The sequence below is a fragment of the Oncorhynchus keta genome, chromosome 19 (assembly GCF_023373465.1).
Source record: "Oncorhynchus keta strain PuntledgeMale-10-30-2019 chromosome 19, Oket_V2, whole genome shotgun sequence".
Taxonomy (NCBI): domain Eukaryota; kingdom Metazoa; phylum Chordata; class Actinopteri; order Salmoniformes; family Salmonidae; genus Oncorhynchus; species Oncorhynchus keta.
Window position 1 is genome coordinate 10,638,345 of NC_068439.1, and position 25,279 is coordinate 10,663,623.

General features: G+C 45.0%; 1 protein-coding gene across 9 annotated transcripts in view; it reads left to right on the forward strand.

Moving 5' to 3' along the window:
• LOC118379899 (protein 4.1-like) overlaps positions 1-22,463 on the forward strand; it is a 102,184-nt gene extending 79,721 nt beyond the window's left edge. For 7 of the 9 annotated variants that reach the window (XM_052469423.1, XM_052469428.1, XM_052469429.1 and 4 more), the window contains 5 exons: positions 15,120-15,248; positions 17,061-17,174; positions 17,897-17,977; positions 18,455-18,580; positions 22,422-22,463. In XM_052469423.1, coding sequence (XP_052325383.1) covers positions 15,120-15,248; positions 17,061-17,174; positions 17,897-17,977; positions 18,455-18,553 — 423 coding nt within the window. In that variant the 3' untranslated portion in view covers positions 18,554-18,580; positions 22,422-22,463. The remainder of the gene's footprint in view (positions 1-15,119; positions 15,249-17,060; positions 17,175-17,896; positions 17,978-18,454; positions 18,581-22,421) is intronic. The other 2 variants (XM_052469425.1, XM_052469431.1) reach the window with 1 other exon arrangement.
• Positions 22,464-25,279: the final 2,816 nt, after the last annotated feature.

The window sequence follows — 25,279 nt, forward strand, 5'->3', positions numbered from 1 at the left end:
GCCATTCAATTAACCCCAGCCATTATCTAACCTCAGCCATTCAATCTAACCCCAGCCATTCCATCTAACCCCAGCCATTCAATCTAACCACAGCCATTCAATCTAACCCCAGCCATTCAATCTAACCCCAGCCATTCAATCTAACCCCGGCCATTCAATCTAACCCCGGCCATTCAATCTAACCCCAGCCATTCAATCTAACCCCAGCCATTCAATCTAACCCCAGCCATTCAATCTAACCCCAGCCATTCCATCTAACCCCAGCCATTCAATCTAACCCCAGCCATTCAATCTAACCCCAGCCATTCAATCTAACCCCAGCCATTCAATCTAACCCCAGCCATTCAATCTAACCCCAGCCATCCATCTAACCCCAGCCATTCAATCTAACCCCAGCCATCCAATCTAACCCCAGCCATTCCATCTAACCCCAGCCATTCAATCTAACCCCAGCCATTCAATCTAACCCAGCCATTCAATCTAACCCAGCCATTCAATCTAACCCCAGCCATTCCATCTAACCCCAGCCATTCAATCTAACCCCAGCCATTCCATCTAACCCCAGCCATTCAATCTAACCCCAGCCATTCAATCTAACCCCAGCCATTCAATCTAACCCCAGCCATTCAATCTAACCCCAGCCATTCCATCTAACCCCAGCCATTCCATCTAACCCCAGCCATTCCATCTAACCCCAGCCATCCAATCTAACCCCAGCCATTCAATCTAACCCCAGCCATTCAATCTAACCCCAGCCATCCCTAACCCCAGCCATTCCATAAACCACAGCCATTCCATCTAACCCCAGCCATTCCATCTAACCCCAGCCATTCAATCTAACCCCAGCCATTCAATCTAACCCCAGCCATTCAATCTAACCCCAGCCATTCCATCTAACCCCAGCCATCCAATCTAACCCCAGCCATTCAATCTAACCCCAGCCATTCAATCTAACCCCAGCCATCCGTTCTAACCCCAGCCATCCAATCTAACCCCAGCCATTCAATCTAACCCCAGCCATTCAATCTAACCCCAGCCATTCAATCTAACCCCAGCCATCCATTCTAACCCCAGCCATTCAATCTAACCCCAGCCATCCAATCTAACCCCAGCCATTCAATCTAACCCCAGCCATTCAATCTAACCCCAGCCATTCAATCTAACCCCAGCCATTCCATCTAACCCCCAGCCATTCAATCTAACCCCAGCCATTCAATCTAACCTCAGCCATTCCATCTAACCCCAGCCATCCAGTCTAACCCCAGCCATTCAATCTAACCCCAGCCATTCAATCAACCCCAGCCATTCATCTATCCCCAGCCATTCAATCTAATCAGCCATTCAATCTAACCCCAGCCATCCGTTCTAACCCCAGCCATCCAATCACCCCAGCCATTCAATCTAACCCCAGCCATTCAATCTAACCCCAGCCATTCAATCTAACCCCAGCCATCCATTCTCCCCAGCCATTCAATCTAACCCCAGCCATTCAATCTAACCCCAGCCATTCAATCTAACCCCAGCCATTCAATCTAACCCCCCATTCCATCTAACCCCAGCCATTCCATCTAACCCCAGCCATTCAATCTAACCCCAGCCATCTCCATCTAACCCCAGCCATTCCATCTAACCCCAGCCATTCCATCTAACCCCAGCCATTCTAATATAATAATAATAATAATAATAATAATAATAATAATATATGCCATTTAGCAGACGCTTTTAACCAAAGCCTCTTACAGTCATGTGTGCATACCACGTATGGGTGGTCCCGGGAATCGAACCCACTCCCCACCTCAAGCGCCATGCTCTACCAACTGTGCTACAGAAGGACAAGCCACCCAATCTCCAGCCACCCAATCTAAACCCAGCCACCCAATCTAAACCCAGCCACCCAATCTAACCCCAGCCACCCAATCTAACACCCAGCCACCCAATCTAAACCCAGCCACCCAATCTAAACCCAGCCACCCAATCTAAACCCAGCCACCCAATCTAACCCCAGCCACCCAATCTAAATCCAGCCACCCAATCTAAACCCAGCCACCCAATCTAACCCCAGCAAGATGGGGGTACAAGCAAAGCCCCATAAAACCTCTCCAGCCCCAGAACTGCTGCTGCCACCACTGCCCTGGAGGTTGGTCCGGCCTGGTCAGACCACCCTGGACCCTGACCTTCATTGCCTAGAGCCGGAGATCCTGAGTCAGGCTGAAGCTCAGTGATGGGACCTTCACTCACTACTATCAAAGGTCACTCACTACTGCCACCACGGCCTCCCCTTCTGCCTTCACTTCAACAGTAGATCATTTCATTACAGCATCACATACCACCACTCTCCTGCTCCTCCACCTCCCTCCCCTTGTCCCTCCATCCCTCCTCCACCTCCCTCCCCTTGTCCCCCCATCCCTCCTCCACCTCCCTCCCCTTGTCCGCCCATCCCTCCTCCACCTCCCTCCCCTTGTCCCCCTTCCCTCCTCCACCTCCCTCCCCTTGTCCCCCATCCCTCCTCCACCTCCCTCCCCTTGTCCCCCATCCCTCCTCCACCTCCCTCCCCTTGTCCCCCATCCCTCCTCCACCTCCCTCCCCTTGTCCCCCCCATCCCTCCTCCACCTCCCTCCCCTTGTCCCCCATCCCTCCTCCACCTCCCTCCCCTTGTCCCCCATCCCCCTCCTCCACCTCCCTCCCCTTGTCCCCCATCCCTCCTCCACCTCCCTCCCCTTGTCCCCCATCCCTCCTCCACCTCCCTCCCCTTGTCCCCCTCCTCCACCTCCCTCCCCTTGTCCCCTTCCCCCCTCCTCCACCTCCCTCCCCTTGTCTCCCTGTCCCTTCCCATCCTCCACCTCCCTCCCCTTGTCCCCCTGTCCCTTCCCTCCTCCACCTCCCTCCCCTTGTCCCCCATCCCTTGTCCACCTCCCTCCCTGTCCCCTCCTCCACCTCCCTCCCCTTGTCTCCCCGTCCCTTCCCCTCCTCCACCTCCCTCCCCTTGTCCCCCCATCCCTTCCGATCCACCTCCCTCCCCTTGTCCCCCCTCCTCCACCTCCCTCCCCTTGTCTCCCTGTCCCTTCCCATCCTCCACCTCCCTCCCCTTGTCCCCCCGTCCCTTCCCCTCCTCCACCTCCCTCCCCTTGTCCCCCCCCCCTTCCCTCCACCTCCCTCCCCTGTCCCCCTCCTCCACCTCCCTCCCCTTGTCCCCCGTCCCTTCCCCTCCTCCACCTCCCTCCCCTTGTCCCCCCATCCCTTCCCCTCCTCCACCTCCCTCCCCTTGTCTCCCCGTCCCTTCCCCTCCTCCACCTCCCTCCCCTTGTCCCCTCCATCCCTTCCCCTCCTCCACCTCCCTCCCTTGTCCCCCCGTCCCTTCCCTCCTCCACCTCCCTCCCCTTGTCCCCCCCATCCCTTCCTCCACCTCCCTCCCCTTGTCCCCCTCCCTCCACCTCCCCCCTTGTCCCCCATCCCTTCCCCTCCACCTCCCTCCCCTTGTCCCCCATCCCTTCCCCTCCACCTCCCTCCCCTTGTCCCCCCTCCTCCACCTCCCTCCCCTTGTCTCCCTGTCCCTTCCCCATCCTCCCCTTGTCTCCCTGTCCCTTCCCATCCTCCCCTTGTCTCCCTGTCCCTTCCCATCCTCCCCTACTCCCTGCCTGTCTGTTGGCCATTCCCCCACATGTCTGTTCATTGTTTTCTGTCTCTCTTGGTCTCCTGTTGCTGAACACAGCGAGGGAAGCGTCCTCTGTTTGAATACCAGGTAAAATTACTGAGACAGCAACAGCAGGCCTCCCCGCCCTCCGGGGACCACCGCTCCTCAGACACCACTATCTACAGGAGGAAGAAGATTATACTTCTGAGGAGGACGAGGCTCGGGGCCGGGGACCACTCTGAGGGTCTCTGTCAAAATGCCTGAGGAAGAGCAGGAGGAGGAGGATAACAGGGTCAATGGGCCCTCAGCCTGCCAGTTGTACCCAGCCATGCTCCAGCTTCAACCGTCCCATGTCTCCTTCTCTCTCCTGTCTGGACTGCTGGTCATGTTTCTCACTCTGTGTTGGCTGGTGTTTATCTGACTGGCCGGTCCGGTGGACAGAGAGAGAGCCCTCTACTGAAATGAACCACCCAGTGACTGGCCGGTCCGGTGGACAGAGAGAGAGAGCCCTCTACTGAAATGAACCACCCAGTGACTGGCCGGTCCGGTGGACAGAGAGAGAGCCCTCTACTGAAATGAACCACCCAGTGACTGGCCGGTCCGGTGGACAGAGAGAGAGCCCTCTACTGAAATGAACCACCCAGTGACTGGCCGGTCCGGTGGACAGAGAGAGAGCCCTCTACTGAAATGAACCACCCAGTGACTGGCCGGTCCGGTGGACAGAGAGAGAGCCCTCTACTGAAATGAACCACCCAGTGACTGGCCGGTCCGGTGGACAGAGAGAGAGCCCTCTACTGAAATGAACCACCCAGTGACTGGCCGGTCCGATGGACAGAGAGAGAGCCCTCTACTGAAATGAACTACCCAGTGACTGGCCGGTCCGGTGGACAGAGAGAGAGCCCTCTACTGAAATGAACCACCCAGTGACTGGCCGGTCCGGTGGACAGAGAGAGAGCCCTCTACTGAAATGAACCACCCAGTGACTGGCCGGTCCGGTGGACAGAGAGAGAGCCTCTACTGAAATGAACCACCCAGTGAGTGGACAGAGAGAGAGCCTACTGAAATGAACCACCCAGTGACTGGCCGGTCCGATGGACAGAGAGAGAGACACTGAAATGAACTACCCAGTGACTGGCCGGTCCGGTGGACAGAGAGAGAGCCCTCTACTGAAATGAACCACCCAGTGACTGGCCGGTCCGTGGACAGAGAGAGAGCCCTCTCTGAAATGAACCACCCAGTGACTGGCCGGTCCGGTGGACAGAGAGAGACTACTGAAATGAACCACAGTGACGGTCCGGTGGACAGAGAGAGAGACTGAAATGAACCACCCAGTCAAGTAGCCTTGTTTAAGGACAGAGACAGAATTCTCTTCTGTCTTCTATTCTGTGTTCCGTCATCTGACTCCAACACACAAAGACGGACAGACAGACAGACAGACAGACAGACAGACAGACAGACAGACAGACAGACACAAACCCCTATTGAACATTACACTGAGTGAATTACCAGGTTATTTTGCATTGAGGACAATGGCGTTGTTGTCCTTGCCAGCACTTTTTCCCAGGAAGTGTTGAGAGCTGTATTTGGCCTTGCGCCCTTGACTTATATCCGGATTTCAAGGATCTTATGCAACTTTTACTTACAATATTCCATGGTGAAAAGAAAACTAAATACATCCAGTGTTACTAACAAACTTTGTTTGCCACACTGACTCTTCACTGCTTGTGTTTCGCCTGTTTTTGACTACTGTTTATTCTGTCCACAGAATCTTAAACTTACACTTAAGTTGACGTCATACGATGCAAAATGCATCATAGCGGCTGCATGTCTGTATTTTGAAAGTGATATATCTTGAAAACTTGATTGCTGACACGCAAAACATTTTGGGATTATATTACAACAATGGACTATTGAAACAAATACCAAAATATCGTTTTTCGGGGTGGACTTTTCCTTTAAGCCAAATTTTTACCTCAAGTCTCTCGTTTTTCGGGGCTTTTCCTTTCAGTGGAAGTTAGCGTTCATCCCTTAGTGTTTCAATCAATCAGTGTAGTGCAGTGTCTCCTGGACAGCTCTGCTGTATGGCATGAGATTATTTCAATCTATGGCCAGCCGTACCTCCAACAGCCTGTGAGATTTGCATTGCTGATCTTGGATCAGGTACCGACCTCTTATTCATTATGATTTAAAAGGCGAGACTGACCCTAGATCAGTACTCCTGCTCTGAGATGCTACAGCAGAGAGCTAATGTTTGTCTGCCACTGAGCTGCATCGGCTCTCGTCTATGTTGATGTTTTTCTAGGCAAGAGCAGACGGGACAGACAGGATAGACAGGACAGACAGGATAGACAGGATAGGCGGGACAGACAGGACAGACGGGATAGATGGGACAGACAGAACAGACAGGACAGACAGGATAGACGGGATAGACGGGACAGACAGGATAGACAGGACAGACAGGATAGATGGGACAGACGGGATAGACAGGACAGACGGGACAGACAGGATAGACGGGATAGATGGGACAGACAGGATAGACAGGACAGACAGGATAGGCGGGACAGACAGGATAGACAGGACAGACAGGATAGACGGGACAGACAAGATAGACAGGATAGGCGGGACAGACAGGACAGACGGGATAGATGGGACAGACAGGACAGACAGGACAGACAGGACAGACAGAACAGACGGGATAGATGGGATAGACAGGACAGACAGGATAGGTGGGACAGACAGGATAGACAGGACAGACAGGATAGGTGGGACAGACAGGACAGACAGGATAGACAGGACAGACAGGATAGGCGGGACAGACAGGATAGACAGGACAGACAGGATAGACGGGACAGACAAGATAGACAGGATAGGCGGGACAGACAGGACAGACGGGATAGATGGGACAGACAGAACAGACAGAACAGACAGGATAGACGGGACAGACAAGATAGACAGGACAGACAGGATAGACAGGACAGACAGGATAGACGGGACAGACAGGACAGACGGGACAGACAGGATAGACGGGACAGACAGGATAGACAGGACAGACAGGATAGGTGGGACAGACAGGACAGACGGGATAGACAGGACAGACGGGACAGACAGGATAGATGGGATAGACGGGACAGACAGGATAGCCGCGGATAGATGGGATAGACGGGACAGACAAGATAGACGGGACAGACAGGATAGACGGGATAGATGGGATAGACGGGACAGACAGGATAGACGGGATAGACGGGACAGACAGGATAGACGGGATAGACGGGACAGATAGGATAGACGGGACAGACAGGATAGATGGGATAGACGGGACAGACAGGATAGACAGGATAGATGGGATAGACGGGACAGACAGGATAGACGGGATAGATGGGATAGACGGGACAGACAGGATAGACGGGATAGACGGGACAGATAGGATAGACGGGATAGATGGGACAGACAGGATAGATGGGATAGACGGGACAGACAGGATAGACAGGATAGATGGGATAGACGGGACAGACAGAATAGACAGGATAGATGGGACAGACAGGATAGACGGGATAGACGGGACAGACAGGATAGATGGGATAGACGGGACAGACAGGATAGACAGGATAGATGGGACAGACAAGATAGACGGGACAGATGGGATAGACAGGATAGACGGGATAGATGGGATAGACGGGACAGACAGGATAGACGGGATAGATGGGATAGATGGGACAGACAGGATAGACAGGATAGACAGGACAGACGGGTTGTATTTAAGAGAAGAACCCATGACTTATTACTATCCTCACCATAGGGCACTCATGTAACTGAAGTGACCTTTAAACCCATGTTGCTGTTGTTGCACTCATAAGGGCAAGGGGGTGCAGTCCAAATACCACCTATTCTCTATATAGTGCCCTACTTTTGAGAAGTAGTGCACTAAATATGGAATACGGTGCCATTTGGGATGCAGATATGGTATACTTGGTGTACTTGTTTACCTGACTGACATCAATACCGGTAACCAAAAAGGAACACTGGTTGCTAAGCATTCCACTACTGTTGATGGTTGCCTGACACTTTGTCATCTGCTTGCTTTAAATCAAGAGAGAGAGAGACCAGAGAGAGAGAGACCAGAGAGAGAGAGACCAGAGAGAGAGAGACAGAGAGAGACCAGAGAGAGAGAGACAGAGACCAGAGAGAGAGAGAGACCAGAGAGAGAGAGAGAGAGAGAGACCAGAGAGACCAGAGACCAGAGAGAGAGACCAGAGAGAGAGAGACCAGAGAGACCAGAGACCAGAGAGAGAGAGACCAGAGAGAGAGAGAGAGAGACCAGAGAGAGAGAGACCAGAGAGACCAGAGACCAGAGAGAGAGAGAGAGAGAGAGAGAGACCAGAGAGAGAGAGACCGGAGAGAGAGAGACCAGAGAGAGAGACCAGAGAGAGAGAGACCAGAGAGAGACCAGAGAGAGAGACCAGAGAGAGAGAGACCAGAGAGAGAGACCAGAGAGAGAGAGAGAGACCAGAGAGAGAGAGAGACAGAGACAGATAGAAAGATAAATTGAGAAAGTGTCTTCTGTCCAGAAAAGATGGTGCTTTATTTTTCAAACTGATTTAAACCACGATAATACGTAACAGTGACATCTATCAACCCACTTGCTGATTACTCATCCAACTAGGTGAGTTTGGATTGAAGATACTGTAGGTGTCAATGCTTGACTAGTTTAGAGAATTTTGGAATGTCTTCCTATATGAAATACCACCACTCATAGACTGAGTCTAAAGCCATTGAAATGCTATTTTAGATGTGTACTCTCCACGGTCTGTCTTGATCCTGGCTAGTCCTTACAGCACAGTTACACTGTTAGAAATACTATGGAAAAGTATTGTTTGAAATGCTATTTGAGATGTGTACTCTCCACGGTCTGTCTTGATCCTGGCTAGTCCTTACAGCACAGTTACACTGTTAGAAATACTATGGAAAAGTATTGTTTGAAATGCTATTTGAGATGTGTACTCTCCACGGTCTGTCTTGATCCTGGCTAGTCCTTACAGCACAGTTACACTGTTAGAAATACTATGGAAAAGTATTGTTTACCAATGGAGTGGTGGTGGAAGTGTATTCAATAACTGTGTGCATGTGAGTACATGTCCTGTTCCTGTATTAGTTCCTCGCTGTATTAGTTCCTCTTCCTGTATTAGTTCCTCTTCCTTTATTAGTTCCTGTTGCTGTATTAGTTCCTCTTCCTGTATTAGTTCCTCTTCCTTTATTAGTTCCTGTTGCTGTATTAGTTCCTCTTCCTGTATTAGTTCCTCTTCCTTTATTAGTTCCTGTTGCTGTATTCGTTCCTGTTCCTGTATTAGTTCCTCTTCCTGTATTAGTTCCTGTTGCTGTACTCATTCCTGTTCCTGTATTAGTTTGTCTTGCTGTATTAGTTCCTCTTCCTGTATTAGTTCCTGTATTAGTTTGTGTTTGTGTATTAGTTCCTGTTCCTGTATTAGTTCCTGTTCCTGTATTTGTTCCTGTTCCTGTATTAGTTCCTGTTCCGGTATTAGTTAGTGTTTGTGTATTAGTTCCTGTTCCTGTATTTGTGTATTAGTTAGTGTTTGTGTATGAGTTCCTGTTCCTGTATTAGTTAGTGTTTGTGTATTAGTTCCTGTTCCTGTATTAGTTAGTGTTTGTGTATTAGTTCCAGTTCCTGTATTAGTTAGTATTTGCGTATTAGTTCCTGTTCCTGTTCCTGTATTTGTGTATTAGTTCCTGTTCCTGTATTTGATCCTTTTCTTGTATATGTTCCTGTTCCTTGATTAGTTCCTGTTCCATAATACTTCCTGTTCCTGTATTAGTTAGTGTTTGTGTACTAGTTCCTGTTCCTGTATTAGTTAGTATTTGCGTATTAGTTCCAGTTCCTGTATTAGTTCCTGTATTTGTGTATTAGTTCCTGTTCCTGTATTTGATCATGTTCCTGTATATGTTCCTGTTCCTATATTAGTTCCTGTTCCTGTATTAGTTCCTGTTCCTGTATTAGTTAGTGTTTGTGTATTAGTTCCTGTTCCTGTATTAGTTCTTGTTCCTGTATTAGTTAGTGTTTGTGTATTAGTTCCTGTTCCTGTATTAGTTGCTGTTCCTGTATTAGTTCCTGTTCCTGTATTAGTTCCTGTTCCTGTATTAGTTCATGTTTCTGTATTAGTTTCTGTATTACTTATTGTTTGTGTATTAGTTCCTGTTCCTGTATTAGTTAGTGTTTATGTATTAGTTCATGTTCCTGTATTAGTTCCTGTATTAGTTAGTGTTTGTGTATTAGTTCCTGTATTAGTTCCTGTTCCTGTATTAGTTCCTGTTCCTGTATTAGTTAGTGTTTGTGTATTAGTTCATGTTCCTTTATTAGTTCCTGTTCCTGTATTAGTTCATGTTCCTGTATTAGTTGGTGTTTGTGTATTAGTTCCTGTTCCTGTATTAGTTCCTGTTCCTGTATTAGTTCCTGTTCCTGTGTTAGTTCCTGTTCCTGTATTAGTTCCTGTTCCTGTATTAGTTCCTGTTCCTGTATTAGTTCCTGTTTCTGTATTAGTTAGTGTTTATGTATTAGTTCCTGTTCCTGTATTAGTTAGTGATTGTGTATTAGTTCCTGTTCCTGTATTAGTTAGTGTTTGTGTATTAGTTCCTGTTTCTGTATTAGTTCCTGTTCCTGTATTAGTTAGTGATTGTGTATTAGTTCCTGTTCCTGTATTAGTTAGTGTTTGTGTATTAGTTCCTGTTTCTGTATTAGTTCCTGTTCCTGTATTAGTTAGTGTTTGTGTATTAGTTCCTGTTTCTGTATTAGTTCCTGTTCCTGTATTAGTTAGTGTTTGTGTATTAGTTCCTGTTTCTGTATTAGTTCCTGTTCCTGTATTAGTTAGTGTTTGTGTGGGTAAATGTGTGTATGACTATTATAACACATGATCTATTATTATAGAAACTTAGGTGACCAGAAAGATGGACATTTTTGTTATGTTCACTGTGAAACTGACCGTAGGAAAGTCTCTATATTGATCTAGTATGTGTTTTTATATAATTCACAATTTATTTGTATTAATATTGTAATGTTAGTCAGAGTCTATGAGGATTTGTTTAAACCGTAATGAAAGGTGAAGGTCATTTGGCGACTGTAAAATAAAGACATCTAATTAGGCTTGCTAACTTTGGGTATCTGTACTGTATCTGTAAGTCATTAGAGGTGCTTACAAACCGTATATATATTTCTACTGTATATATATATATATTACTACTTATGTATATTACTACTGTATATATATATTACAACTGTATATATATATATATATATATATATATATATTATTATATATATTACAACTGTATATATATTACTGCTGTTTCTATATTACTATCGTATATATATGACTACCGTGTGTGTGTGTGTGTGTGTGTGTGTGTGTGTGTGTGTGTGTGTGTGTGTGTGTGTGTGTGTGTGTGTGTGTGTGTGTGTGTGTGTGTGTGTGTGTGTGTGTGTGTGTGTGTGTGTGTGTATATCTATATATATATATTATTATATATATTATTATATATATTACTACTGTATATATACAGTATTACTACCGGAAATATAATTACTACCATATATATATATATATATTACTAATGTGTCTATATATATTACTACCGTGTATATATATATTACTACCGTGTATATATATTACTACCATGTATATATATTGCTACTGTGTCTATATATATTACTACCATGTATATATATTACTACCATGCATATATATTGCTACTGTGTCTATATATATTACTACCGTGTATATATATTACTACCGTGTATATATATTACTACCATGTATATATATATTACTACCATGCATATATATTGCTACTGTGTCTGTATATATTACTACCGTGTATATATATTACTACCATGCATATATATATTACTACCATGCATATATATTGCTACTGTTTCTATATATATTACTACCGTGTATATATATTACTACCTTGTATATATATTACTACCTTGTATATATATTACTACCTTGTATATATATTACTACCTTGTATATATATTACTACCGTGTATATAGATTACTACTGTATATATATTACTACTGTGTATATATACTGCTACTGTATATATATTACTACTGTGTATATAGATTACTACTGTATATATATATTACTACTGTATATATATTACTACTGTGTATATATACTGCTACTGTATATATATTACTACTGTGTATATATATTACTACTGTGTATATATACTGCTACTGTATATATATTACTACTGTATATATATTACTACTGTGTATATAGATTACTACTGTATATATATTACTACTGTGTATATATATTGCTACTGTTGTTCTGTTTCATGCTGTGGTGTCCTGTATATATATACATGAAGCATATTGTTTAAGCGATTGCAACAGTTTCTTCTGTCTCCAACCCCTAATCTACACTTAGTTTTAAGTAGATTGTCTGAGACACTGGGATGGGATGATAGTTCTGGCTAGAGCCACACCTTCAGCACAAGGGGAATGGATAGACAGGGGATAGTCACAGAGAACGAACAGGGGATAGTCACAGAGAACGAACAGGGGATAGTCACAGAGAACGAACAGGGGATAGTCACAGAGAACGAACAGGGGATAGTCACAGAGAACGAACAGGGGATAGTCACAGAGAACGAACAGGGGATAGTCACAGAGAACGAACAGGGGATAGTCACAGAGAACGAACAGGGGATAGTCACAGAGAACGAACAGGGGATAGTCACAGAGAACGAACAGGGGATAGTCACAGAGAACGAACAGGGGATAGTCACAGAGAACGAACAGGGGATAGTCACAGAGAACGAACAGGGGATAGTCACAGAGAACGAACAGGGGATAGTCACAGAGAACGAACAGGGGATAGTCACAGAGAACGAACAGGGGATAGTCACAGAGAACGAACAGGGGACATTCACAGAGAACGAACAGGGGATAGTCACAGAGAACGAACAGGGGATAGTCACAGAGAACGAACAAGGGGGACATTCACAGAGAACGAACAGGGGATAGTCACAGAGAGAACAGGGGATAACAGGGGACATTCACAGAGAACGAACAGGGGATAGTCACAGAGAACGAACAGGGGATAGTCACAGAGAACGAACAGGGGATAGTCACAGAGAACGAACAGGGGATAGTCACAAGGGGATAGTCACAGAGAACGAACAGGGGATAGTCACAGAGAACGAACAGGGGATAACAGGGGACAGTCACAGAGAACGAACAGGGGATAGTCACAGAGAACGAACAGGGGATAGTCACAGAGAACGAACAGGGGATAGTCACAGAGAACGAACAGGGGATAGTCACAGAGAACGAACAGGGGATAGTCACAGAGAACGAACAGGGGATAGTCACAGAGAACGAACAGGGGATATTCACAGAGAACGAACATGGGATAGTCACAGAGAACGAACAGGGGATAGTCACAGAGAACGAACAGGGGATAGTCACAGAGAACGAACAGGGGATAGTCACAGAGAACGAATCAAATCGAATCAAATGTATTTATATAGCCCTTCGTACATCAGCTGATGTCTCAAAGTGCTGTATAGAAACCCAGCCTAAAACCCCAAACAGCAAGCAATGCAGGTGTAGAAGCACGGTGGCTAGGAAAAACTCCCTAGAAAGGCCAAAACCTAGGAAGAAACCTAGAGAGGAACCAGGCTATGTGGGGTGGCCAGTCCTCTTCTGGCTGTGTGGAGATTGTGGAGATTGTGGAGATTATAACAGAACATGGCCAAGATGTTCAAATGTTCATAAATGCATGGTCAAATAATAATAATCACAGGCAGAACAGTTGAAACTGGAGCAGCAGCACGGCCAGGTGGACTGGGGACAGCAAGGAGTCATCATGTCAGGTAGCCCTGAGGCATGGTCCTAGGGCTCAGGTCCTCCGAGAGAGAGAAAGAAAGAGAGAAAGAGAGAATTAGAGAGCATACTTAAATTCACACAGGACACCGGATAGGACAGGAGAAGTACTCCAGATATAACAAACTGACCCTAGCCCCCCGACACATAAACTACTGCAGCATAAATACTGGAGGCTGAGACAGGAGGGGTCAGGAGACACTGTGGCCCCATCCGAGGACACCCCCGGACAGGGCCAAACAGGAAGGATATAACCCCACCCACTTTGCCAAAGCACAGCCCCCACACCACGAGAGGGATATCTTCAACCACCAACTTACCATCCTGAGACAAGGCTGAGTATAGCCCACAAAGATCTCTGCCACGGCACAACCCAAGGGGGGGCGCCAACCCAGACAGGAAGATCACATCAGTGACTCAACCCACTCAAGTGACGCACCCCTCCTAGGGACGGTATGAAAGAGTCCTAGTAAGCCAGATAAAGCCCCTGTGATAGGGTTAGAGGCAGAGAATCCCAGTGGAAAGAGGGGAACCGGCCAGGCAGAGACAGCAAGGGCGGTTCGTTGCTCCAGAGCCTTCCCGTTCACCTTCCCACTCCTGGGTCAGACTACACTCAATAATATGACCCACTGAAGAGATGAGTCTTCAGTAAAGACTTAAAGGTTGAGACCGAGTTTGCGTCTCTCACATGGGTATTCAGACCACACTATAAAAATGGAGCTCTATAGGAGAAAGCCCTGCCTCCAGCTGTTTGCTTATTTAATTATAGGGACAATTAGGAGGTCTGTGTCTTGTGACCGTAGCGTACGTGTAGGTATGTACGGCAGGACCAAATCAGAGAGATAGGTAGGAGCAAGCCCATGTAAAGCTTTGTAGGTTAGCAGTAAAGCCTTGAAATCAGCCCTTGCCTTGACAGGAAGCCAGTGTAGGGAGGCTAGCACTGGAGTAATATGATCAAATTTGTTGGTTCTAGTCAGGATTCTAGCAGCCGTATTTAGCACTAACTGAAGCTTATTTAGTGCTTTATCCGGGTACCCGGAAAGTAGAGCATTGCAGTAGTCTAACCTAGAAGTGACAAAAGCATGGATTAATTTTTCTGCATCATTTTTGGACAGAAAGTTTCTGATTTTTGCAATGTTACGTAGATGGAAGAAAGCTGTCCTTGAAATGGTCTTGATATGTTCTTCAAAAGAGAGATCAGGGTCCAGAGTAACGCCGAGGTCCTTCACAGTTTTATTTGAGACGACTGTACAACCATTAAGATTAATGAACAGGGAACATTCACATGGTGTGAACAGGGGATAGTTACAGAGAATGAACGGGGGATAGTCACAGACAACGAACAAGGGATAGTCACAGAGAACAAACAGGGGACTATAGGTCATCGTGGGTCTTGACACGTCTGTGCTAGATGGGTTGGGAGAGAATACTGTATGTGAAGAAACGTGTATGAATGATGTATATAGTATTCTGTCATACTACAGAAGGTTCTGATCTAGTATGGAGTTAGAGAGAGTGGTTGGGAAGTGAGGATACGACAAACTCAATATTCACTGTGTGTATTCTCCCTCTCCTCACAGCCTAACGTGGTGAAAACACAGACAATCACCATCTCAGACGTGTCTAACTCCCTGCGAGGAGACGTCTCTAACAAGGAGGTCCCCATCGTGCACACTGAGACCAAGACCATTACCTACGAGTCAGCGCAGGTGAGAGGGATCAATATTTATTAAATAAATCCCTTTATTAACCCAATGAGTTTGTTTTAACAGTGAACTGGGTCGTATTCATCAGGATACCCAAACTGGGGGAAAAGTTTTAAAACATCTTGCAACGTAAAATTGAAACAAGCATTTCTTATTGGACAATTGCTGATAGTCCCTCCCTGTTTCAGTGTGTTTTCTTCATTTTTTTGGTGCCTAATGAACTTGATCCTGTTGTCTTTCTCACAGCCGGTAGACAATGTACAGTCGTGGCCAAAAGTTTTGAGAGTGACACAAATATTAATTTTCACAAAGTCTGCAGCCTCAGTTTGTATGATGGCAATTTGCATATACTCCAGAATGTTATGAAGAGTGATCAGATGAATTACAATTAATTACAAAGTCCCTCTTTGCCATACAAATGAACTGAATCCCCCCAAAAAATATTTCCACTGCATTTCAGCCCTGCCACAAAAGGACCAACTGACATGTCAGTGATTCTCTCGTTAACACAGGTGTGAGTGTTGACGAGGACAAGGCTGGAGATCACAATGTCATGCTGATTGAGTTCGAATAACAGACTGGAAGCTTCAAAAGGAGGGTGGTGCTTGGAATCATTGTTCTTTCTCTGTCAACCATGGTTACCTGCAAGGAAACACGTGCTGTCATCATTGCTTTGCGCAAAAATGGCTTCACAGGCAAGGATATTGCTGCCAGTAAGATTGCACCTAAATCAACCATTTATTAGATTATCAAGAACTTCAAGGAGAGTGGTTCAATTGTTGTGAAGAAGGCTTCAGGGCGCCCAAGTAAATCCAACAAGTGCCAGGACCGTCTCCTAAAGTTGATTCAGCTGCGGAATCGGGGCACCACCAGTACAGAGCTTGCTCAGGAATGGCAGCAGGCAGGTGTGAGTGCATCTGCACGCACAGTGAGGCGAAGACTTTTGAGGATGGCCTGGTGTCAAGAAGGGCAGCAAAGAAGCTACTTCTCTCCAGGAGAAACATCAGGGACAGACTGATATTCGGCAAAAGGTACAGGGATTGGGCTGCTGAGGACTGGGGTAAAGTCATTTTCTCTGATGAATCCCCCTTCTGCTTGTTTGGGGCATTCGGAAAAAAGCTTGTCCGGAGAAGACAAGGTGAGCGCTACCATCAGTCCTGTGTCATGCCAACAGTAAAGCATCCTGAGACCATTCATGTGTGGGGTTGCTTCTTAGCCAAGGGAGTGGCCTCACTCTACCTCACAATTTTGCCTAAGAACACAGGCATGAATAAATAATGGTACCAACACATCCTCCAAGAGCAACTTCTCCCAACCATCCAGGAACAGTTTGGTGACGAACAATGCCTTTTCCAGCATGATGGAGCACCTTGCGAAAGTGATAATTAAGTGGCTCGGGGAACAAAACATCAATATTTTGGGTCCATGGCCAGGAAACTCCCCAGACCTTAATCCCATTGAGAACTTGTGGTCAAACCTCAAGAGGCGGGTGGACAAACAAATCCCAGAAATTCTGACAAACTCCAAGCATTGATTCTGCAAGAATGGGCTGCCATCAGTCAGGATGTGGCCCAGAAGTTAATTGACAGCATGCCAGGGCGGATTGCAGAGGTCTTGGAAAAGAAGGGTCAACACTGCAAATATTGACTCTTTGCATCAACTTCATGTAGTTGTCAATAAAAGCCTTTGACACTGAAGGAAATGCTTGTAATTATACTTCAGTATTAAAAGACACTGAAGCAGCATACTCAAAAGTTTTGGCCACACGACTGTAGTCCTAAATGAACCCCTTTTCTGCCCCTTGTGTTAACATAGTGTCTCCTTCAGCCCGTAGACAACCAGGCAGAAAGGGACTCTGGAGTGCTGCTGAGTGCCCAGACCATCACCTCAGAGACAGTCAGTACAACCACCACCACTCAGATCACCAAGGTACGTCCTGGGCTTCCTGACCTAGGATCACTTTTGCCTTTGTAGATGTTTTGTTCTGCTTCGTGGCCCACCAATCGAGAGGTCTTTTGAGTGGCGACCCACCATAACGGTTGAGCAGTGAACAAACATACACAGATCAAAGAATAAGTACAAATTTGATAATACCCTCTTCTGCCTCAAAGCTGCTCTCTCTCTCTATATATATATATATATATATATATATATATATATATATACAGTATCTCTCTCTATATATATACAGTATCTCTCTAACAGAATGTTTTCAGGTCAAAGCTGCTCTCTCTCTCTCTATATATATATATATATATACAGTATCTCTCTATATATATATACAGTATCTCTCTCTATATATATATATACAGTATCTCTCTCTCTATATATATATACAGTATCTCTCTCTGTATATATATATATACAGTATCTCTCTCTATATATATATATATATATATATATACAGTATCTCTCTCTATATATATACATTATCTCTCTATATATATATACAGTATCTCTCTAACAGAATGTTGTCAGGTCAAACCTGATCTCTATCTCTCTATATATATACAGTATCTCTCTAACAGAAGGTTGTCAGGTCAAAGCTGATCTTTTTCTTCCCCTGGCGCCGATATATCTCTCTCTGGCGCTTGATATTTCTGATCCCCTACATTTGTTTTAGTTTTGAACTCTTTCTCTCTCACTTTCAGACGGTGAAAGGAGGCATCTCAGAGACTCGCATTGAGAAGAGGATTGTGATAACTGGAGACACAGAGATTGATCACGACAAGGTGGGGGACAGATTTCTACTTCTCTCCACTGGCCCTGTGCTCGCTGGCTGTGTGTGTGTGTGTGTGTGTGTGTGTGTGTGTGTGTGTGTGTGTGTGTGTGTGTGTGTGTGTGTGTGTGTGTGTGTGTGTGTGTGTGTGTGTGTGTGTGTGTGTGTGTGTGTGTGTGTGTGTTCTGTTAGAGACCACTTCAGTGGAGTAACAATACATTGTTCCTCTGGTTTAGAGCTATTCCACAGAATCTATGCAGAATCTACCCTACCTCACCCTACCTGAGTCCTCTGTGTAATAAAATCAAAAGATAAAAAGAGCTTGTTTTGTTGCTGTGATGTGAACTGAACACAGTCTTGTCTGAATGTAGTATCCCTTTTAGTGTTTCCTTGGGTGATTAATGTTTCCAACTCTGTAGTGGTGTGGGTTTCAGCGACTCTATTTGCTTGTGTTTGCACGTGTGTGTGTGTGTGTATTCCCTCTTCTCAGGCTCTGGCCCAGGCCATCAAGGAGGCGAAGGAGCAGCACCCGGACATGTCTGTGACCAAAGTGGTGGTGCATCAGGAAACAGAGATCACCCCAGATTAACCCCAGGCTCACCTCTCCTATAACCAGGTCAGTAGTAACCCTAACCCCCGATTAACCCCAGGCTCACCTCTCCTATGACCAGGTCAGTAGTAACCCTAACCCCCGATTAAACCCAGGCTCACCTCTCCTATGACCAGGTCAGTAGTAACCCTAACCCCAGATTAACCCCAGGCTCACCTCTCCTATAGCCAGGTCAGTAGTACCCCTAACCCCCGATTAACCCCAGGCTCACCTCTCCTATGACCAGGTCAGTGGTAACCCTAACCCACAGTGAGAGAGAGAGAGAGAGACACTAACCCACAGAGAGAGAGAGAGAGAGAGAGAGAGAGAGAGAGAGAGAGAGAGACAGACAGATAGACAGAGAGAGAGACAGACAGACAGAGAGAAAGAGAGAGACAGACAGAGAGAGACGTGGAATATGCATCAACAGTAACCTTGGGAAAATCCTCTGCATTATCATTAACAGCAGACTCGTACATTTCCTCAATGAAAACAATGTACTGAGCAAATGTCAAATTGGCTTTTACCAAATTACCGTACAACAGACCATGTATTCACCCTGCACACCCTAATTGACAACCAAACAAACCAAAACAAAGGCAAAGTCTTCTCGTGCTTTGTTGATTTCAAAAAGCCTTCGACTCAATTTGGCATGAGGGTCTGCTATACAAACTGATGGAAAGTGGTGTTGGGGTAAAGCATATGACATTATAAAATCCATGTACACAAACAACAAGTGTGCGGTTAAAATTGGCAAAAACACACATTTATTCACACAGGGTCGTGGGGGTGAGACAGGGATGCAGCTTAAGCCCCACCCTCTTCAACATATATATCAACGAATTGGCACGGGCACTAGAACAGTCTGCAGCACCTGTCCTCGCCCTACTAGAATCCGAAGTCAAATGTCTGCTGTATGCTGATGATCTGGTGCTTCTGTCACCAACCAAGGAGGGCCTACAGCAGCACCTAGATCTTATGCACAGATTCTGTCAGTCCTGGGCCCTGACTGTAAATCTCAGTAAGATCAAAATAATGGTGTTCCAAAAAGATCTAGTCACCAGGACCACAAATACAAATTCCATCTAGACACTGTTGCCCTAGAGCACACAAAAACTATACATACCTTGGCCTAAACATCAGCACCACAGGTAACTTCCACAAAGCTGTGAACGATCTGAGAGACAAGGCAAGAAGGGCATTCAATGCCATCAAAAGGAACATACATTTCAACATACCAATTAGGATTTGGCTAAAAATACTTGAATAGAGCCCATTGCCCTTTATGGTTGTGAGGTCTGGGCTTCACAAAATGGGACAAACACCAAATTGAGACTCTGCACGCAGAATTCTGCAAAAATATCCTCTGTGTACAACGTAGAACACCAAATAATGCACTCAGAGCAGAATTAGACCGATACCCACTAATGATCAAAATCCAGAAAAGAGCCGTTAAATTCTATAACCACCTAAAAGGAAGTGATTCCCAAACCTTCCATAACAAAGCCATCACCTACAGAGAGATGAACCTGGAGAAGAGTCCCCTAAGCAAGCTGATCCTGGGGCTCTGTTCACAAACACAAACACACCCTACAGAGCCCCAGGGCAGCAACACAATTAGACCCAACCAAATCATGAGAAAACAAAAAGATAATTACTTGACACATTGGAAAGAATTAACAAAAAAACAGAGCAAACTAGAATGCTATTTAGCCCTAAACAGAGAGGACACAGCGGCAGAATACCTGACCACTGTGACTGACCAAAAATTAAGGATATCTTTGGCTATGTACAGACTCAGTGAGCATATCCTTGCTATTGAGAAAGGCCGCCGTAGGCAGACATGGCTCTCAAGAGAAGACAGGCTATGTGCTCACTGCCCACAAAATGAGGTGGAAACCGAGCTGCACTTCCTAACCTCCTGCCCAATGTATGACCATATTAGAGACACATATTTCCCTCAGATTACACAGATCCACATTTCACCCATATCTACTGGGTGAAATTCCACAGTGTATAATCACAGCAGCAAGATGTGTGACCTGTTGCCACAAGAAAAGGGCAACCAGTGAAGAACACACACCATTGTAAATACAACCCATATTTACGCTTATTTATTTTATCTTGTGTCCTTTAACCATTTGTACATTGTTAAAACACTGTATATATATATAATATGACATTTGTAATGTCTTTATTGTTTTGAAACTTCTGTATGTGTAATGTTTACTGTTAATTTGTATTGTTTATTTCACTTTATATATTCACTTTATATATTATCTACCTCACTTGCTTTGGCAATGTTAACACATGTTTCCCATGCCAATAAAGCCCTTGAATTTAATTTAATTTAATTTAATTGAGAGACAGAGAGAGAGAGAGACAGACAGAGAGAGAGAGAGACAGAGAGACAGAGAGAGAGAGAGAGAGAGAGAGAGAGAGAGAGAGAGAGAGAGAGAGAGAGAGAGACAGAGAGAGAGAGAGAGAGAGAGAGAGAGAGAGAAAGAGAGAGAGAGAGAGAGAGAGAGAGAGAGAGAGAGAGAGAGAGAGAGAGAGAGAGAGAGAGAGGAGAGAGAGGGGGAGATATCAACCCCCACCTCTGTCTTAACATTACCTTCAGGACCATGATGAGGGCTATTACACTGCTTTTCTTTTCTTTAGGCTCCTGCAGAGACTAAACAATGTAATCAAAGCACTGACATGACACTGACAAGGGACACACATACTTATATTATCAGTTATTGTCCTTGCAATTTTATTATCGGCCGTTAAACTGCGTTGATTTAGTTAAAACAGTTTACTCAGTCAGGCCCATTCCTACATGAAACAGGACATCTCAGCATGGGGTCTTTATACAGTGGTGTCCATGTGGCTTTAATTATAGCCCTGTATGTTTGTGTTGAGTTAAAGCCGTCAGGCTCAGGTTTTAGTCCTAAATGGAACACTATTCCCTATATAGTGCCCTACCTTTGACCAAATTCTAGGTCAAACATAGTTCACTTTGTAGGGAATAGGGTTCCAGCTGCCAGGGTGGTATGTATACACACAGTGCCTCCCACCCCTTTCCTCTCAGACAGGGGGGAGACGAGGGGGAGAGAGTTCCCTCCCAGTAGGTTCATGGAGCTCTGTGTTCATGGAGCCCTGTGTTCATGGAGCTCTGTGTTCATGGAGCTCTGTGTTCATGGAGCTCTATGTTCATGGAGCTCTGTGTTCATGGAGCTCTATGTTCATGGAGCTCTGTGTTCATGGAGCTCTGTGTTCATGGAGCCCTGTGTTCATGGAGCTCTGTGTTCATGGAGCTCTGTGTTCATGGAGCTCTGTGTTCATGGAGCTCTGTGTTCATGGAGCTCTGTGTTCATGGAGCTCTGTGTTCATGTAGCTCTGTGTTCATGGAGCTCTGTGTTCATGGAGCTCTGTGTTCATGGAGCTCTGTGTTCATGGAGCTCTGTGTTCATGGAGCTCTGTGTTCATGGAGCTCTATGTTCATGGAGCTCTGTGTTCATGGAGCTCTGTGTTCATGGAGCTCTGTGTTCATGGAGCTCTGTGTTCATGGAGCTCTGTGTTCATGGAGCTCTGTGTTCATGGAGCCCTGTGTTCACGGACCTCTGTGTTCATGGAGCTCTGCTCTGTTTACCTTGGACAACCTAACTGTGTTTACATCAGTAGAGCCTGAGAACACCCTTAACAATCATACTTCCCCCCTCTCCGCTTCACCCACCCTACCTCACCCCACCCCACCTCACCCCACCCCATTTTGTTTTCTGCTCTTGCACTTTTTATCTTAAGTGTTGGAATCTGTGGGAATGTTGAGGTAATGTTACTGTGTTCAAGCTCTGTGTCTGGAGCTCTCTGTCCACTGTCTGTCAAGCTGGGGGCCAAAACTACCACGGCGCCTGAGGAAGGTGAGCTCTGTGTTCACTCACACACATCTGTGTCCTGACCTTCTCTGCTTGTTTCACCGCCATTCCTGCTTGCTTACCTCAGAGACCCATGGACCCCCACCTTGGGAACAGACACCAGACACACATGGAGCTCACCAGACTGGAAACGGTCCAAGCCTGCCAGAGGGAACAAGCTTCACTTTTCAACTATGAACTTTGAACCTCCCAACCAATGGAGTTCAACTGAAGGAAAAGGAACAAACAGAACTCTCCAAAAACTCAGAATTCCCTATGACTACCCACAGCTCCTGGGTTCATGGAGCTCTCTGTTCTCTCTCTCTCTCTCTGTGTTCACTCTCTTCCACTCCACTGCCAAATCCCAAACAACCAAACATGGATTTTTGTAAACAATAAAAATGTTGAAATAAAGTATTATAATTTTTTCCTCTTTCTCCAATTTGTCTGGAGATTTTAACAAGGACATTTGGTCTTTAAATTGTGTAGAGATTGCAGGGACTTTGTTCATATTTTTCTAAGACTTTTCTTATTGCCGTAATTGAAAATCGGTATCTTCAAAGTCAACTTTGAAGGGACTTTATTCTGAAGTGGGATGACAGCAAGGGATTTTGGGTGATTTTTCTGCGACTCTTCAACCATCGTGATACGAGGATCCCTCTTCAAATCAAACTTTACAACCAAGTTTGGTTTAATCTCTTGTACAGTACAAAAAGTTATATTTTCCCTCTCAATGTGAAAAGTATTTTTTAAATTTAAGTGTTGAAAATATTTTATTTCATCCAAACTTTTGTAGCTCTGGGGGCCCTATTTAAGTCTTTGTTGTCTTTTGAAGATATGACTTCATTATTTATTCGTCTGGAGGATTTTCACATATTTTTTGACTGTTTTAGGTTGTCTTTATTGTTGTAGTTACACTGGGGAGGGGGAAATGGGGGCTTCATCAGGACTGAAGGGAGAGAAGCAGTGTATTGACATTTATTATATTATTGACATCCTCTTTTATTTCTGTGTATTCATCCATCATTTTAGATCACCCTGACTCAGCCCACCCACCTCCCCACCCTTACAGGTTTGTAGTTAGATGTTTTCACACAGCATTCCAATCACCAGCTACATAACAGTCATTCATTTATACTGGGCATGGCAGAGCAGTAGAGGCAACTTTACAATGTCCTGCATTAATCTACCTGTATTTCTACTTTTCTACCAAAGGGGGCAGTGTTTACTCATTTAGAGAGATGGACCACTACGCAGAAGAAGTCAGTTGGAGAACACTTCACGCTGAAGGCCAAACATGTTTAATTGGGGTTGATTCGAGAGTCAATGTTAAAGGCCCAATGCTGTCCAAAAATGTGATTTTTATGTGTTTTATATTTCCACTCTATGAGGTTGGAATACTACTGTGAAATTGTGAAAATTATGATTAATGCCCTTTTCGTGTTTGGGCTGTTTGAGCAGCCCAACTGAAAGAGTTTTGGCTTCATCAGTCAGTTAATTAGAGTTCCAAACCTCTCAGCCAATAACAACTTGTTTCCATTTTCCTCCTCCCAACTCAGGCCACTCCCAGACAGCCCTAGCAGAAATTATTGTTTGAGAATTTGCTCTTTGCTATTTTAATTAAAAATACATTCATTTTAAATTGTGTAGAGATTGCAGGGACTTTGTTCATATTTTTCACAGTATTCTGAAAGGTTTTACCCAGAAAGTATGTGATATTGAGATAAAATATATATATTTTTTAAAGAGCTTAAAAAGTAAACAGAAAGTCTCATTGGGGATTTTGGGAACAAATTCCCTCTGGTAGCCTCTTTGGTGTTCTCCTTTTAGAAGACTACTAGTTACGTCAGCACAGTTATTGTTATCCTTATCTGTTTACTACCATGCCTTTTATCTGTGAAGAATACACATTTAATTGATCCTCCTGTGACGTACACACTGTCCCTTTAAGTAACAACCCATTATGTAAACAAAGAGTACAGTACACATAGGTTTTAAATGTTTTGGTCTAGTTTAAAAACATGATGTTGTTTTAGGACACATAATATTACAATGTTCAATATCCAATGTGTTGTATTTCTTTCAGTGTGTTGTTTCTTCACCTTCCTCTTCTTCTTTTCTTCTTCTTCATTGTGGCACTCTCTTTTCTACATTGATGATGGATGGAGACTAGGAAGAACCAGCAAGCCTATACATCTAAAGTTCACGTTTATTTTGTCATAGTGATATATTGAGATACTGTCTCTCTCTCCTTGTGTCTGTCTCTCTCCCTCTGTCTCTCTCTCTCTGTTTCCCTCACTGTTAGAGATAATATGTAATAAAACAGCATCACTAAATAAACACACCTTATTTTGAACACCGCTTGATATTTTGTTCTGTGACAGGTTCTATAAGTATTCAGACCCTTTCCTATGAGACTGTAAATTGAGTTCAGGTGCATCCTGTTTCCATTGATCATCCTTGAGATGTTTCTGGAACTTGATTGAAGGACACCTCTGTTAAATTCAATTGATTGGACATGATTTGGAAAGGCACACACCTGTCTATATAAGGTAACAACCCATTATGTCAAGAGCAAAACCAGTATGAATAGGTTTTTAAATGTTTTGGTCTAGATCTAAAAGGACAAAAATGTTGCAGCATTGAAGGTCCACATAAATTACGGTGTTCAATCATATCTTAAATAGTGTTGTTTGGAACCAGCAAGACTGTTTCTTCACCTTCCGGGGGAAGAAGGGCCTTGGCTTGACCAAGAACCCAAAGGTCACTTCTTCTTCTTCATTGTGGTCACTTAACTTTTCTACATTGATGATGGATGGAGACTACAGAA